This window comes from Rhinatrema bivittatum, chromosome 3, assembly GCF_901001135.1.
Source record: "Rhinatrema bivittatum chromosome 3, aRhiBiv1.1, whole genome shotgun sequence".
Lineage (NCBI taxonomy): Eukaryota > Metazoa > Chordata > Amphibia > Gymnophiona > Rhinatrematidae > Rhinatrema > Rhinatrema bivittatum.
This window is the reverse complement of record NC_042617.1, coordinates 486,439,869-486,452,921: the sequence shown is the minus strand read 5'-3', so window position 1 is coordinate 486,452,921 and position 13,053 is coordinate 486,439,869. Positions and strand designations below refer to the sequence as shown.

Genomic DNA, 13,053 nt, shown 5'->3' with positions numbered 1-13,053 from the left:
ATGAAGTATAGCAAAGCTAGAGAACTCCTGAGAAATGAGAGAGAAAAGTAAATTAAGAGAACTTCTAGGCAACAGGTAAAAATAATGGGCCCAGTATTAAAAAATATCCGGTTATCTAAAATTATCTGGATATTAATTATCCAGTTAACTTAGAATGGATATTCAGCAGCATAGCTGAATATGTGTTAGTTAACTGGTTAAGTTATAATTGGATAACATTAGACCTGCTATTGAGCTGGTCTAACTTATTTGGTTAATTTAACCAGATAAGGCTGAATAAAGGCACTTATCTGGTTATGATAACCGGATAAGTTTCCCCACCTTGTTACCCATTGCCTGTCCCCAAGATATCCAGCTATCTACTTAACTGGATACATTCTTTTATCCAGATAAATGGCGGGCACAGAACATAACTGGAAATTCAGCAGCTGCCAATTAGCCGGAGAAGTCCTACAGGCCAGCAATAGACTACTCTCTCCTCATTAGCCTGGGTGGGAATCCTTTATGGGACCTAACAGGAGGCTACTCTTTCTGACCCAGTGGGAAGCTGTTTCCTTATTCACCTAGATCAGATCGAGACATCGCCAACTACTACTTTTCTGGGCCTGATGGGACATCAAATGTATCTTCCCTACTAAGCCTGAAAGTGATGCTGCTGATGCTCTCTTCCTCTGTGTGTATGGGGGTGGGTGAGGGAAAGGAGATTTTGGATGCTGGGCAGGGAGAGCTGTAAGAGAAAGAGAGAGAGTGGGGTCTGCTGAGCAAGAAGTGGTGGGAAAGAGAGGGTCGGGGTAGATAGGCAGGGAGGGGGAGAGGTGAGAAAGGGGGCAGGGACAGTTGAGCAGGAGAGAGAAGGAGCAGAGGGAAGAAGATGCAGGAGGAGCATTGGGAATGCTGCGCAGGGATATGAGTGTGAGTGGATGATTGAAAGGGAGTCATTGGAAGAAATGAGGAATGATGGGGGCATGGAGGGGCGTGATAGATGCAAGAGCCATAAGTCAGTTTTGGGAATGGCATTTCTTCTTTCTTTGTACTTTACTTAGTGTCGGAGGAAATGTATTTCTGTTTCTAATACTCCAGTTTTGCACTGCATGCAGAGTGGCTTTTTGGAGTTTCCATTCCAGTTTTTGTCTCCACATTTGTAATTTGTGTTTTTTTATTCTGTATTTGGTGAAGGTCAGTGCTGAATGTGCGACAGAGGTGAGATATTTTATTAGCATGCAGGCACTTGTATCAGTCTTATTTAGTTTGTTTTCTCAATAGGACATGCACTGGTGGTGCACTGCTGTCTCACAGGTCCTGCGCCAGCTTCTAGTACAGGGATGGCGAACTCCAGTCCTCCAATGCCACAAACAGACCAGGGTTTTAGGATATTCACAATGAATATGCATGAGAGATAGATTTGCATACAATGGAGGCAGTGCATGCAAATCTTTCTCATGCATATTCACTGTAGATATCCCGAAAACCTGGCCTGTTTGTGGCACTCAAGGACTGGAGTTTGCCATCCCTGTTCTAGAACAAATGCTGCTGCTGCTGGCACCTGAAGAGTGCTGCTGTTTGAGGTACTCATGATCCCAGCTGAAGGTTTTGTGAGCCCATTTGAGATCATGACTCCCAGTCTGGGAAGCCCTGCTTTAAGTTGCTACAAATGAAGGTGTAAAGCACATCCACCTGAAAAGAAGCAAAAGCCTAGCTGGGAGGACACAAGGTTTGTCCTCCCAGCTACGCATCCCATATCACTCGGAGAGCAATGCTGTTAAAACAATAATCGATCCTGAGAGGGCTATAAAACCTGACATTTTAGCATTTCTCTGACAACGCCGAGAGAATTTACCTATTGTTATCTGAGTTCCCAAAAAAATCAGTAAATCTCCAGCTATAGGACTGGATATCTCGGAAAACCTGAGAATGTATGAGCCTTGTACTCTCATTTAATTGCAGGGCTACACAGTGCTCAAAAGTCCCATTTTGTATACAGGTAGCAATTTTTATCTTGACTTGTGAATTTATCAGCTGAAAAGGTATTAATCTGCTAAACCCTGAAATTACATCTGAATGCCTGTTTCTGAGGTGAAAGTCTATTTAGGGGCTTTTCAGCATGTTAATATGTGGTTGGTTAGAGCTTAGATTTATCAGAAAAACAATACAAATAATTACACTTACCACTGAGCACAGTTGTTTAATGAATGCCACTCTCACCTAGAAAATATGAAGCATGAAAATGTATTTACTAAATGTGTTCTACAGAAGTGCTGTGTCTGACCATAAAAACATTTTGAGTCATTTAGTATGTATTGGGTAGTATTGTTTGATTGTTAGTTTGAGTAAAATGCATGAAATTTTAATTAATCCCCCATCGAATCAGTGATCAGTGATCAGTTAACATTTATCTTTATGATGCTTTGGGGGTTATTCCTGGGTGCAATCATTTTTGGGTGTTAAGTCTTATTGCACCAGGGGAGATTTATCAAGTTTCCTACACTGGTGCTAGTTCAAAAGAAGGGATTCCATCACTCAAAAGTGAGAAGATTTTCCATGAGTTTTCCCATGAGTTCCAGTGGTAGGTATTTTTTAGATGTTTCATTAGAAGAGGTTCAATTGAGTTACCCGATTATGAAACAGCAGGATAAATTTGTTATATAAACGAATCACTCATTTGGTGCTATAGATCAGTAGTTCTCGATCTGGTGGCACTTGAACACCCCTTAAACAGTCTGGTTTATAGGATAACTTCAATAAATATGCTTGAGAATTATTTATATACAATGGAGACAGCACATACGGATCTATCTCATGCATATTCATTGTGGATATCCCGATAAACAGACATAGAAGGGGATGTTCAGGACTATAGCTGGATACACAGAAACCTAGAACATGATGGCAGATAAAGACCATACAGCCCATCCATTCTGCCCATGCAGTTCTCCTACTCAGCTTTACAATCCTTTCCTCTCCCTCTGAGATCCTTTGTAATTGTCTCATTTTGTTTTGCATTCTGATACTATCCTTGTCTCCACCACTTCCACGGGGAAGCTGTTCCATATATTCGCCACTCTTTCTATAAAGAAATATTTCCATAGATTATTCCTGAGTCTACCCCTTTTCATTCTCATCCCTTGACCCTTTAGTCTAGAGCCTCCTCTCTTTTGAAAGAGTCTCACCTCCTGTGTATTTATTTCTTGGAGGTATTTAAATGTTTTTATCATATCTCCCTTCCCCACCTTTCCTCCAGGGTATACATCTTTAAGTCTTTCCCCATATGCCTTATTATGAAAACCACAAAGAGATTTGGGCTACGTTCTCTCCACCTAGCTTGTTGTTGCCCAGGTAGAGTGTCCATCAAGCTAGGTGGAGAGAACATTGCCCAAATCTCTTCTTGGAGTGAGTTTCCTCACTCCGACGGCCAGCAAATCTTCACTAGAGACCACTGTTCTTTCAGTAGGTCTCATGTGGAATGCGAAAGTGGCCCCCAACCCCCGACGCTCATACCTAATCCCCACCCCGAGTTAGTAGGTGGCCCTCCCATAGGGATTAAAATACCTGTCTAGGGCATAGGCACTATAGTAAGGTTCTCTCTCTCTCTCTCCTTTACTTTCCGGTAATGCAACTTTGAGGGGTTGTAGTTATTAGCAGCCGCACACGATAAACTGGTTCCTGCTTTACATATGCTCCGCCCTGAATTACTAATTTGCATTCGCAAATCGCGTTAACAGCTGTTAATGCGATTTGCGAATTTATCGCACGCGGTAAACTGCTTGGAAAATGAGGCCCTTAGACAGGGGTAATATCATCTCCATTTGCCTGCTGCCAATTCCTCTTCCTATGCATCCAAGCATCCTTCTGGCTTTTTCAGTCTTCTGACTGTTCAACCACCTTAAAATCATAATGATCACCCCAGATCTCACTCTTGTTTTGTGCATGGAAGAACTTCTGCACTTTACTGCTCCCTTTGGCTTTTAGGTATGTTAGAGGGTCGATACATGCTATTCATAAAATGCAGCAATTATTCTTACCTTCTTTTCAGTGAAACATGTAGTCAACAAAATGAAGAAGCCCTTGTAAAGAAAACAGATATTCACTTAGTGGACATATCCTCCTTTTCTTAAGTCTTCCATGAATGTATTTTATGCAGAGAACCTAGCACCTTACATACCTGAAATGCATTCATTCCTGCAAATCCATAAGCAAAAATCTGTTTACTGACATCATCGAGATCCTTCAGTAACGCAAACCCAAAAACCCAAGTTAATCCAAAAACTGGGGTCAGGACCAATATTGCTTTCATGATACTTTTAGCTGTTTCTCTGTCATCAGGAGGGCTTGCATCAGATATGGAGGGTCTCAGTAGCTTAGATATTACTATAAGCAGAATAAAAAAATTAAAGCAAATGATAGAACCTGCTGGTATTACAAACGTAAATATAGCTCCACTCTCTGGATTAAGCCAGCAGGCAGCTTGATGGATGTACCTCTTTCTGGGGTAAAAATAAAGAAAAGTTGCCATAGCAATGACTGCTGGGAATACATAACCCACGAGAAAAGAGAGAGCAATATAAACCCTTTTCCTCAGATGGTGGAACAAGAAGACTAGTTGATGGAGGAGCATCATGCTTTGGCAGAGTGTCCAGAAAAAGAGTGACAAATAAAATAAATGGTTCAGAAAGGTTATTCCGAGACATATGTACTTTTGGTTTTTGATAGTAGGAAATGCAGACGCCAGGAAACAGGCATCGGCGAACAATAAGGAAAGTGCAATGTTGACCAGCGAAGTGTGGCGGAAATAGGAAATGTTAGTCCTAATGACATCCTTCCACACCATCCATTCAACAAGAACACAGATTAAAAGTGAGCCTATGGAAACACCAATGCCAGCGTAGGTAATCTCTTCAATGAAGGGCATCGATGTTGTACTAATGGACATTAGCACAGCGAATGATGTCAAATGGTTGCAAGTACAATGTGTAGAGTTTTGAAAAACTGCAGTTTGGCAGCCTACATCAGACCATCCACCTCCGTAACCCGGCTGCATGTAGTCCCAGAAGACACAGCGCTGAATATTTGATATACTAGAGTTATTGATACCGAAAGTCATGAAGATTTTAAGATCATCAGCATTCTCTTCGAAGCCATCCAGTTTTATAGATGTTGACTGAACAATACTGTTTAAGTCTGAGGCTTTAAATTTTCCTGAATTGGCTTGTAAAATTCCACCTAGCGTGACATATGTCATACTAACAATTGTAACATTTGTTTTACTAACTAGAGAAGAAATTATTTCATGACTAATAAACATGCTGGCTCCAAGGTTCTCATCAAAGGTCTTATTATAGTCTTCTATGTTTTCTTTATCATATATGGATCCTTTGAGCTGGATATTTGGGAGAATTATTTCAAAGGTTTCATTATCTGGCTGTAGTAGCTGGCTGAACTGTTCTGTTGATTGCAGCACTTCAGAAGCTTCTGGGCTGTGGTCACTTTCCCAGTATCCTGCCATACTGCTGTCTGTAATATTGCTTGCTATGCTAAGGAAATTCTGTAAGACACACATTAAACACTATAAAATAACACTGGATGGAACTGTATATAAATACTTTTTCAGAACCCAGTATGGTATATCTTATATTCTTATGTTCTCTGTGCTTATCCCATGCTTTTTAAAATTTCTTTATTGTGTTTGTTTCTACATGTTCTGGTGGGAGACTATTCTATGCAGCCATTACTCTTTCAGTAAAGAAATATGTTCTGATGATACTGCTGAGTCTCTCCCCTGTGGGTAATATTCAGTCATTGGCCGGATTACAAAAGTTATCTGGCTAACTTTGGAGGGATATTCAGTGGTGCAGTCTCACTATTGAATATAGCTGGCTAGATAACTTTATTTGGCTAACTTCCAACTACGCTTTGGCATGACCAGAGTTAGCTGTATAACTTATCTGGCTACCTTAACTCTACCCTGGAATATTACTATATTATCTGGCTATATTTTAGACAGATAATGAGTTATCCATCTATAATTTAGCTGGATAAGTTCCCAAACTTTTGTTTAGTCAGCATTTAACTGGATAACGTGTGAGTTATCCAACTAAATAATCTTTCAAGATATATATCCCAAAGCTATACTGACTCTAAATGAGAAAATATGGCTTTGTATAGTAACCTATAACATGCATGAATTCAATTGATTTGAATGATAGAACATGTGGATACTAAACACATACATTCTGTTACTGTGTAAAATTATGTAACCCTTTTTCTGGATTTTACTGTAGTCCAGAGGGCACATAAAATAATTTCTCTTGGTGCTATCTTCTTTTGCCACTTCTTCAAATTTACTAAGTCGCAAGGATTGGATTCTTTCTATGGGAAAAAGCTTAACATTTTAGGCCAGGGAAGTGAATGGGAATCCTCTCTGAGGTGTGTTACTGTCCCCTTTTGGTTATGCTAATGCTGTTTAACAGGCAGGACATGATGTGGTATTCAAAAGAAACTTTACATTGATTTACAGAAATTAAATGTCCAATCAATGTGTTACTTGTCTTACTTCACATCTATATTCAATCTGAGTAATATAGAGGGAATTAGTCGATTTTTATTTTCTTATTTATATTTTGTATTTTATTTGAATTTTATTTTTATTCTTGATGCACTGTAATTTGCTGATATAGTTATTAGCCTGTTTTAATGATTTACCATTGATTTTATATATAATATAGTAGTTAATATTTGCCTTTTAAACATTTTATTTTGTATTACTGATCTTATGTTTATTATTATAGATATTTGTAAACCGTTGTGATGGAACCCCTCTAAATGACGGTATATAAAATTTTATAAATAAAATAAATAAAAAAACCTCTCTCTTCACTCTGTGCAGGTGTCCTTTTTACTACTCTCTGGTAGCAGCTCACCCCCTTTTCTTGTTTGCGGGGCAAGGGTGCCAGCAGGGAAAAGAAACCTATTGAGGGGAGTCCCCTAAATCCTGAAAGAAACCTCTACTTGCAGTCCAACAGTCCCAGATGTTCCCAGCCTGTGTCCTGTGCTTCCCGAGGTGGAGATACATTTGGGGTTTCCAATTTGATCTTAAACTCTTCTCTTCTGGACTCCTCCTGTGCTTGACCTCTTAGGGGCAAAGGTCTTTTTATGGATTCCAGCAGGCTTTTATAGGCCAGCCACACATTGAGGAGGGGTGATACAAAAACCTCCTGACTAAAAACGCAACTTTGCACAGAAATACAACACTATTGGGTGAGGAGTCACTATAGTCCTCTCACTGGATAGAAAAGAATAGCCAGGTCTTCTCCCTCCTGTCCTTCGGTTACAGGGGTTGCCTTACCAGCAGGAGCAGGATTACACCCGAGCACAACCAAATTTTGAAAAAACTTCTTACTAAATTCCTTTATACTCTCAGGAAAGGATAGCCCCTACCAGGCAAAGGGTGCACTGGAACTGGGCAGTCTCCCAACCAAACACAGCGCAGGATCAAAAACCAGCTCCTCTCTTAACAAAACGCAAACTAAATTGACCACACTCACTAAGGCTTCGACCGTCATTTCTGGCCAAAGGACTGAACCATTGCAGGCATCCTCAGAGGGAGGTGCTGCTGGAAATGGTCTGACCCCTTCGCTATCACCTGCAGGAATTTATGGTCATTTATTGGGGTACCAAGGGTTTCCCACAATTGTAATGCTGAATAGATACTGAAGAAAGCAGACTAGAGCCCCAGCAGTAAAGTCACCCCCTTCTGACTCACTGCTAAGCCTCTTCCCCTAGCCACTCTCTCTTTCTTTGCATTTGATTTTGAGATTGTGCAGTCACTGGGGCCAAGTCACTAAACAACATGCACAATGTTTGTAGCATGCGTGTTCAAAAATTGTTATGCACAATCTAAAATTGCCAAGAGATACCAATTGTAGTTCACAGTAACGCTCTTCTTTTCTGTATACCTGTTTTGTTTATTTAAATTTTTTATTTAGATTTGATATAATCCCTATTGAAAATGTCTAGGTGGTTAAAAGTCTAACATGAAACCTTTAGAAACTGGGCATGGAGAAGTGAACTGAAAGCTTTTGAAGCCATATTTAGGGGCTCATCTGGTAGTCTTTATTTTAATTTATTGTGTATTACAACTTGCTTGCTTATAACTCCATGTGTAGGGAAGCGTGTCATTTATATTACCTCGTATTTTCACTTTGGCAGGTTAATCAATTTCAAATGCTGGGCTTCCATTGTACACACAACTTTTTCTAGCTCTGATTGAGACCAGGTCAAGGGGGAAGAAGCACAGAGTAAGGGCTCCATTAGTCCTTAATTTGCCCTTAGTAGATACTTTGTGATACTTGATTCTCCCTTTTCCTGATGATCATGAATGCATTTCCCAATGCATCCCAGCCCAAGGAGGGTAAGAGACAGAAGCCAGACTCAGAATGGGAGTCGTTATCTTCTCCCATTTCAATATGCAATGCTGCTGCCTCTTTATATTTATTGCATTTATTTTGTCACTGTATTATTCTGTATGTCTAAATGATCTTAGAACTATAGAAATAGTATACTCACTGTCACAACTCCAGTATCAAATGTATTGTTGCCATTTCCTGCAATCCGAGAGATAGCCCGTAAGATATTCACCATTGCTTGCATTTCTGCATCATTGGTGACTGTGGTCCCTTCACTGCCAGCTAATTGTGCCATTAGTTGTGGAATTTCTTCTTGTGAATCACCAAGGCCCTGCTCCAAATTCTGTAGAGATTTAAAAAAACAAAAAACAAAACCCAAGGTTCTGTGATGTGCAATTTATAACAGTGTTTACATGTTAAAAAGTTGAAGTCTTTATTGGTGTTAAATATATGCAAAATGTTAGAGTCGTTTCATAAGCTGTCATATTTTAATTAACTTAATACATAATATATATGCATATATGTATATGCCCCCCCCCCCCAGATTGATTGGATTGGTTCAGTCATTGCTCTCTTTTGTTGCTTGTGCATAGAATCTCTGTATTACCGTGTAACATAGCAATGATGGCAGTCAGCCCAGCACATTTCCTCTGGTAGTAACTGCCACGCCATGTAAGTTAACCCCGGGCCTTATGTTAAGGGTGGTAATATTAACATTCAAAACCAAGCACTGTCACGGCAATAATAAAATTAATACTATCAACATTGTTATAGAGTGAGCAGCCTTCTTGGTAATTCAGACAATGCTACTTGAATGTGCTTTGCTTTAGGTCTTGGCTGGAGAAGCAGTTCTGTGCTTTTTCCTAATGTTGGATATCAGTAATCTGGACCATAAAAGTCAGGGCCCAGCATTGGCTGTCATCTGAATCCAATTCCCCTTTTTTCCCCCCCTCTGCTGTCAAAGATGAGAGTGATGCTGCAGTTGTGTCAAAATCATGAAGGATAATTGGTTAAAGGTAGTAATCCCCATGCCTTCAGTTAGGGTAGTAGCTGCTGCTCCATGCAGTTACCCCCGTGCACACTTTTCTTCATTTCCACCTCTAGCCTTTAGGGATCCAGAGTGTTTATCCCATGCCTTTTTGAATTAATTTACTGTTTTCGTCTTTGCCATCTCCTCCAGAAGGGCATTCCAGGCATCCACTACCCTCTCCATGAAGAAATAGTTCCTGATGTTAGTGTAGAATCTGCACTTGGTGAAAAGTGTCATATATTTGTGGTTTGACAAAAATAAAAGGATTCATTTGGGGTATATTTGGGGTAGGTGAATAGCTATGTCATAGTTTCAAAATAATCAAATAAACCAGGAGAATGTGCAGGATAAATTCAATGTCCACACACAATTTTGAGTGACGGAATGTATTCTTTTAAAATGGCAACTCCACAGTGTTATAACAGGATATAATTCAAAGCGGGTCCCCATTTTTATTACTGGCAGACAGACAGGTTATGAAAACCGAGGCCGAGTTTACCGGCGTCGGTCTTCATAACCGGCAGCTGTGGCGGGTTGCGCTAGGAAGGAGGCACTAAGGTTGCGCAAGCGATCCTAGCGCCTCCTTCCTAGCATGACTCCCTAATTTCCATATTGCATGGCACCCCCCCTTGTGGGCACCATGCATGCATTAAAAAAGCGGGTGCTGAAAAGTCAGTGTACATATTGGAGTACATATTGGTAAATGTGTTTTTCATGATGTAATTAATGAAAAATTAATAAAGAATAAATTATATATATAAAAAATAAAAGGTGCATATGTCTATCCCCAACATACGCACATATCTTTGGTTACACACGAATGCTTGCAATATATTGAAAGTATGCACTTTTCCTACCTATTTTATAAACACACATGCACATGTAAATGAAATCACCAGTTTGCTGATATCTCTACCCAGTTCTTCTCCAAGTCTTCAAGACCATACTAGTTCTTCGCCCTCAACTGCCCCCAGTTGACCCAGACCTCCCACTCAACCAATAATAGACAACAGATGATTCTGATATTAATTGAGTGAGATAATTAGCAGGTGTACAATTCTCGGAGATTGCAACTTCAAAAGGATATAAACAGGATGGAGTCAGTACAGAGGATGGCTACTAAAATAGTCAGTGGTCTTCGTTTTAAAGCATATGGGGATAGACAAATATCTAAACATGTATACTCTAGATGAAAAGTGAGATAGGGGAGATATGATAGAGGCATTCAAATATCTCAAAGGTTTCCATGCACAGGAAGTGAGCCTTTTTCAATGGAAAGGAGGCTCTAGAATGAAGGGTGATGAAATGAGGTTGAAAGGGGATAGACTCAGGAGTAATCTTAGAAACTATTTCTTTACAGAGGGTGGTAGATGTGTGGAACAGGCTCACAGTGGAAGTGGTGAGGACAAAAACAGTATCTGAATTCAATAAAGCATGGGATAAATACAGGGGATCTCTAGGGAAGTGATGCTAAATTAATTGGACAGATGAGTAGATTGGATGAGCCATACGGTCTTTTTCTGCTGTGTTTCTATGTGTAGAATTGCATGAATAAGTTGCCAAATGTACTTGTGTAGGACTCTTATAAAACAGCAGCAGCATAACTCTTAGCCCCACCACTAGATCCCCCTTTTTTCACACGTGTAAATGTGTGCACAAAACTAAAAATGTGTGTGTATTTTTGATGTTTATAAAAAAGCACGTACATAAGTACAAGCTACTTGCGGGCATAAATGCTAATTTTACACATGTAACTTCTTGGCAAATTCACCCCATGGAGGATATCCCTTTTATTCATAGCTTATTCTCACATATACTACCTGTGCATTCAACATTCACACGCACCCATGCTCCAGCACTCATGCTCATCAATCATGCTTGGACACCAAAATAAATTTACCAAACAGAAAAAAATGTTTACTGTAAAATTGGTTAAAGAAAATAAGAAAGTAAAATGTAGTTGTTTTGCTGCTTCTTCTGGAGTGGGTGTTGGATTTCCTGCTTTTATTTCCACGGTGGGTAAGAAGATCCCGCTCTCTTCTCATGGGGCATCTTCTCCCTCCTCTGATTGATCCTATGAGAAAGTGGTGCCCCCTTCCGAAGTTCCATCTGGTTACAGGAGGCAGATCCCTCTAATAATATACCCACTGGGGTCTTCCTCCAGTGATGCAGCTACTGAGGTCCCCCTTTGATGACATGCTCACAAGCTAGCAACTGTTTAAAAGCTCAGAAGAACTCCTAAACACCACTTTAATAGCAGTGGCATTATGGAGGATCATGTGCACCCGCAGGTCTGGTGCCCCTGTTTGTCATCTTTCTCGCCTGCTCCTTCTGACAATCCTGGTAGTACAAAATCGGAGCCCTTATGCAGGGCAGAATGAGGCTCCTTTTCCCATGGGCCCTACCCATGCTGTCCTGTGTTGATGTGTTGAAGGCTGCTGTGAGATCATGACAAAGCTTCAGTGAATGACAAGTGAATAATCTATGTAAGAGAAAGGCACGCCAATGCTCTACTTTAATAGGCAGGATGACTGCCATTCTCTGAAGGAGAAAAAAAGACTGCAGAGCTAAGAAAATGTGTTTTGAAATATTTTGGTACATGCTGAGCTTGAAGCGAGCAATTGTCCATTAGAGAATTTTTTTGACTGACAACCTCCCTTTTCCTATGTTTGGTTTTCCAGCTTTTTCTCCATTATAGCATATGGAGCCAAGTCCGATAAATATTTCAGAGTATTTAAATGAGGTAGTATGCAGACTGAAATGTGGACTAGTGGTTTTGGTTTTATTTGTCCTTTGATCATGTTAACATCACTCCTTGATCATGATTAGTGTTTTTGCTCCACCTTTTATTATGAGGGACCAATGTCAATGGAGTAGCTTTATATATCCAAAAAGAGACACTAAGGCGTATGCTTTATTTAAATGGGGCCACTAATGCATTCTACAGCTTGGAGCCAGTTTGTCTGAAATGACTCATTATACATTCATTAAGCTATCCAGTTGCCACTATTCGAGATATTGAGGGCACATCAACCTCATAGTGTTCAGTTCCAGTACTGCAATAAAATATGCAGCTGGGTCATAGAAAAAAAATGGCTCCCATTACCTTTGTAGAATCCAGTGCAGACATCAAAGCTTGGTTTATGCAGTTGTCTTGCACATTTAACCATATTCCACTGAGCGAGCAGTTCCGTATCATGTTTCCAGTTTTACCAGCTGGGCAGAGCATGATTGCAGATATTCCAGCTTTTGTCATCGTCCAGGAAATTCCATTATTAATTTCACTACTACAAAACTTGTCTTGAAATAGAAATAAAAGGATGTAGTGTGCATGAATAACCTATCTAGACATTTTTTTTTAAATGTTATAGTGCAATGTTTGTTAAATCTGGGGATGAGATTACACTTCTAAACCCCATATTTGTCAGGAAGTTTGTTATTGTTCCCTGATTTTAACATATTGCTGTGATTTGTTTGTCGTGATCCACTAAGCGCTGTCTGACAATAAACACCCACGTAACGGCAGGGCTTAGGATCATGATTTCAAATTGCAACCTGTGGGCCCAACTTCCTTCCTTCTTTTATGGTTCAGCAGTACTTAGGTCTCTATGAAGTGGATATTCA

The 13,053-nt window shown here is 40.0% G+C and overlaps 1 protein-coding gene across 1 annotated transcript in view; it reads right to left on the bottom strand.

Moving 5' to 3' along the window:
• Window positions 1-13,053, bottom strand: part of LOC115088101 (adhesion G-protein coupled receptor F3-like) — a 97,323-nt gene that overhangs the window by 3,013 nt on the left and 81,257 nt on the right. The window contains exons 12-16 of the mRNA XM_029596056.1: window positions 12,536-12,729; window positions 8,560-8,742; window positions 4,160-5,539; window positions 4,020-4,061; window positions 2,167-2,202 (exon numbers count right to left, since the gene is read on the bottom strand). Of these exons, the coding sequence (XP_029451916.1) occupies window positions 2,167-2,202; window positions 4,020-4,061; window positions 4,160-5,539; window positions 8,560-8,742; window positions 12,536-12,729 (1,835 nt within the window). The remainder of the gene's footprint in view (window positions 1-2,166; window positions 2,203-4,019; window positions 4,062-4,159; window positions 5,540-8,559; window positions 8,743-12,535; window positions 12,730-13,053) is intronic.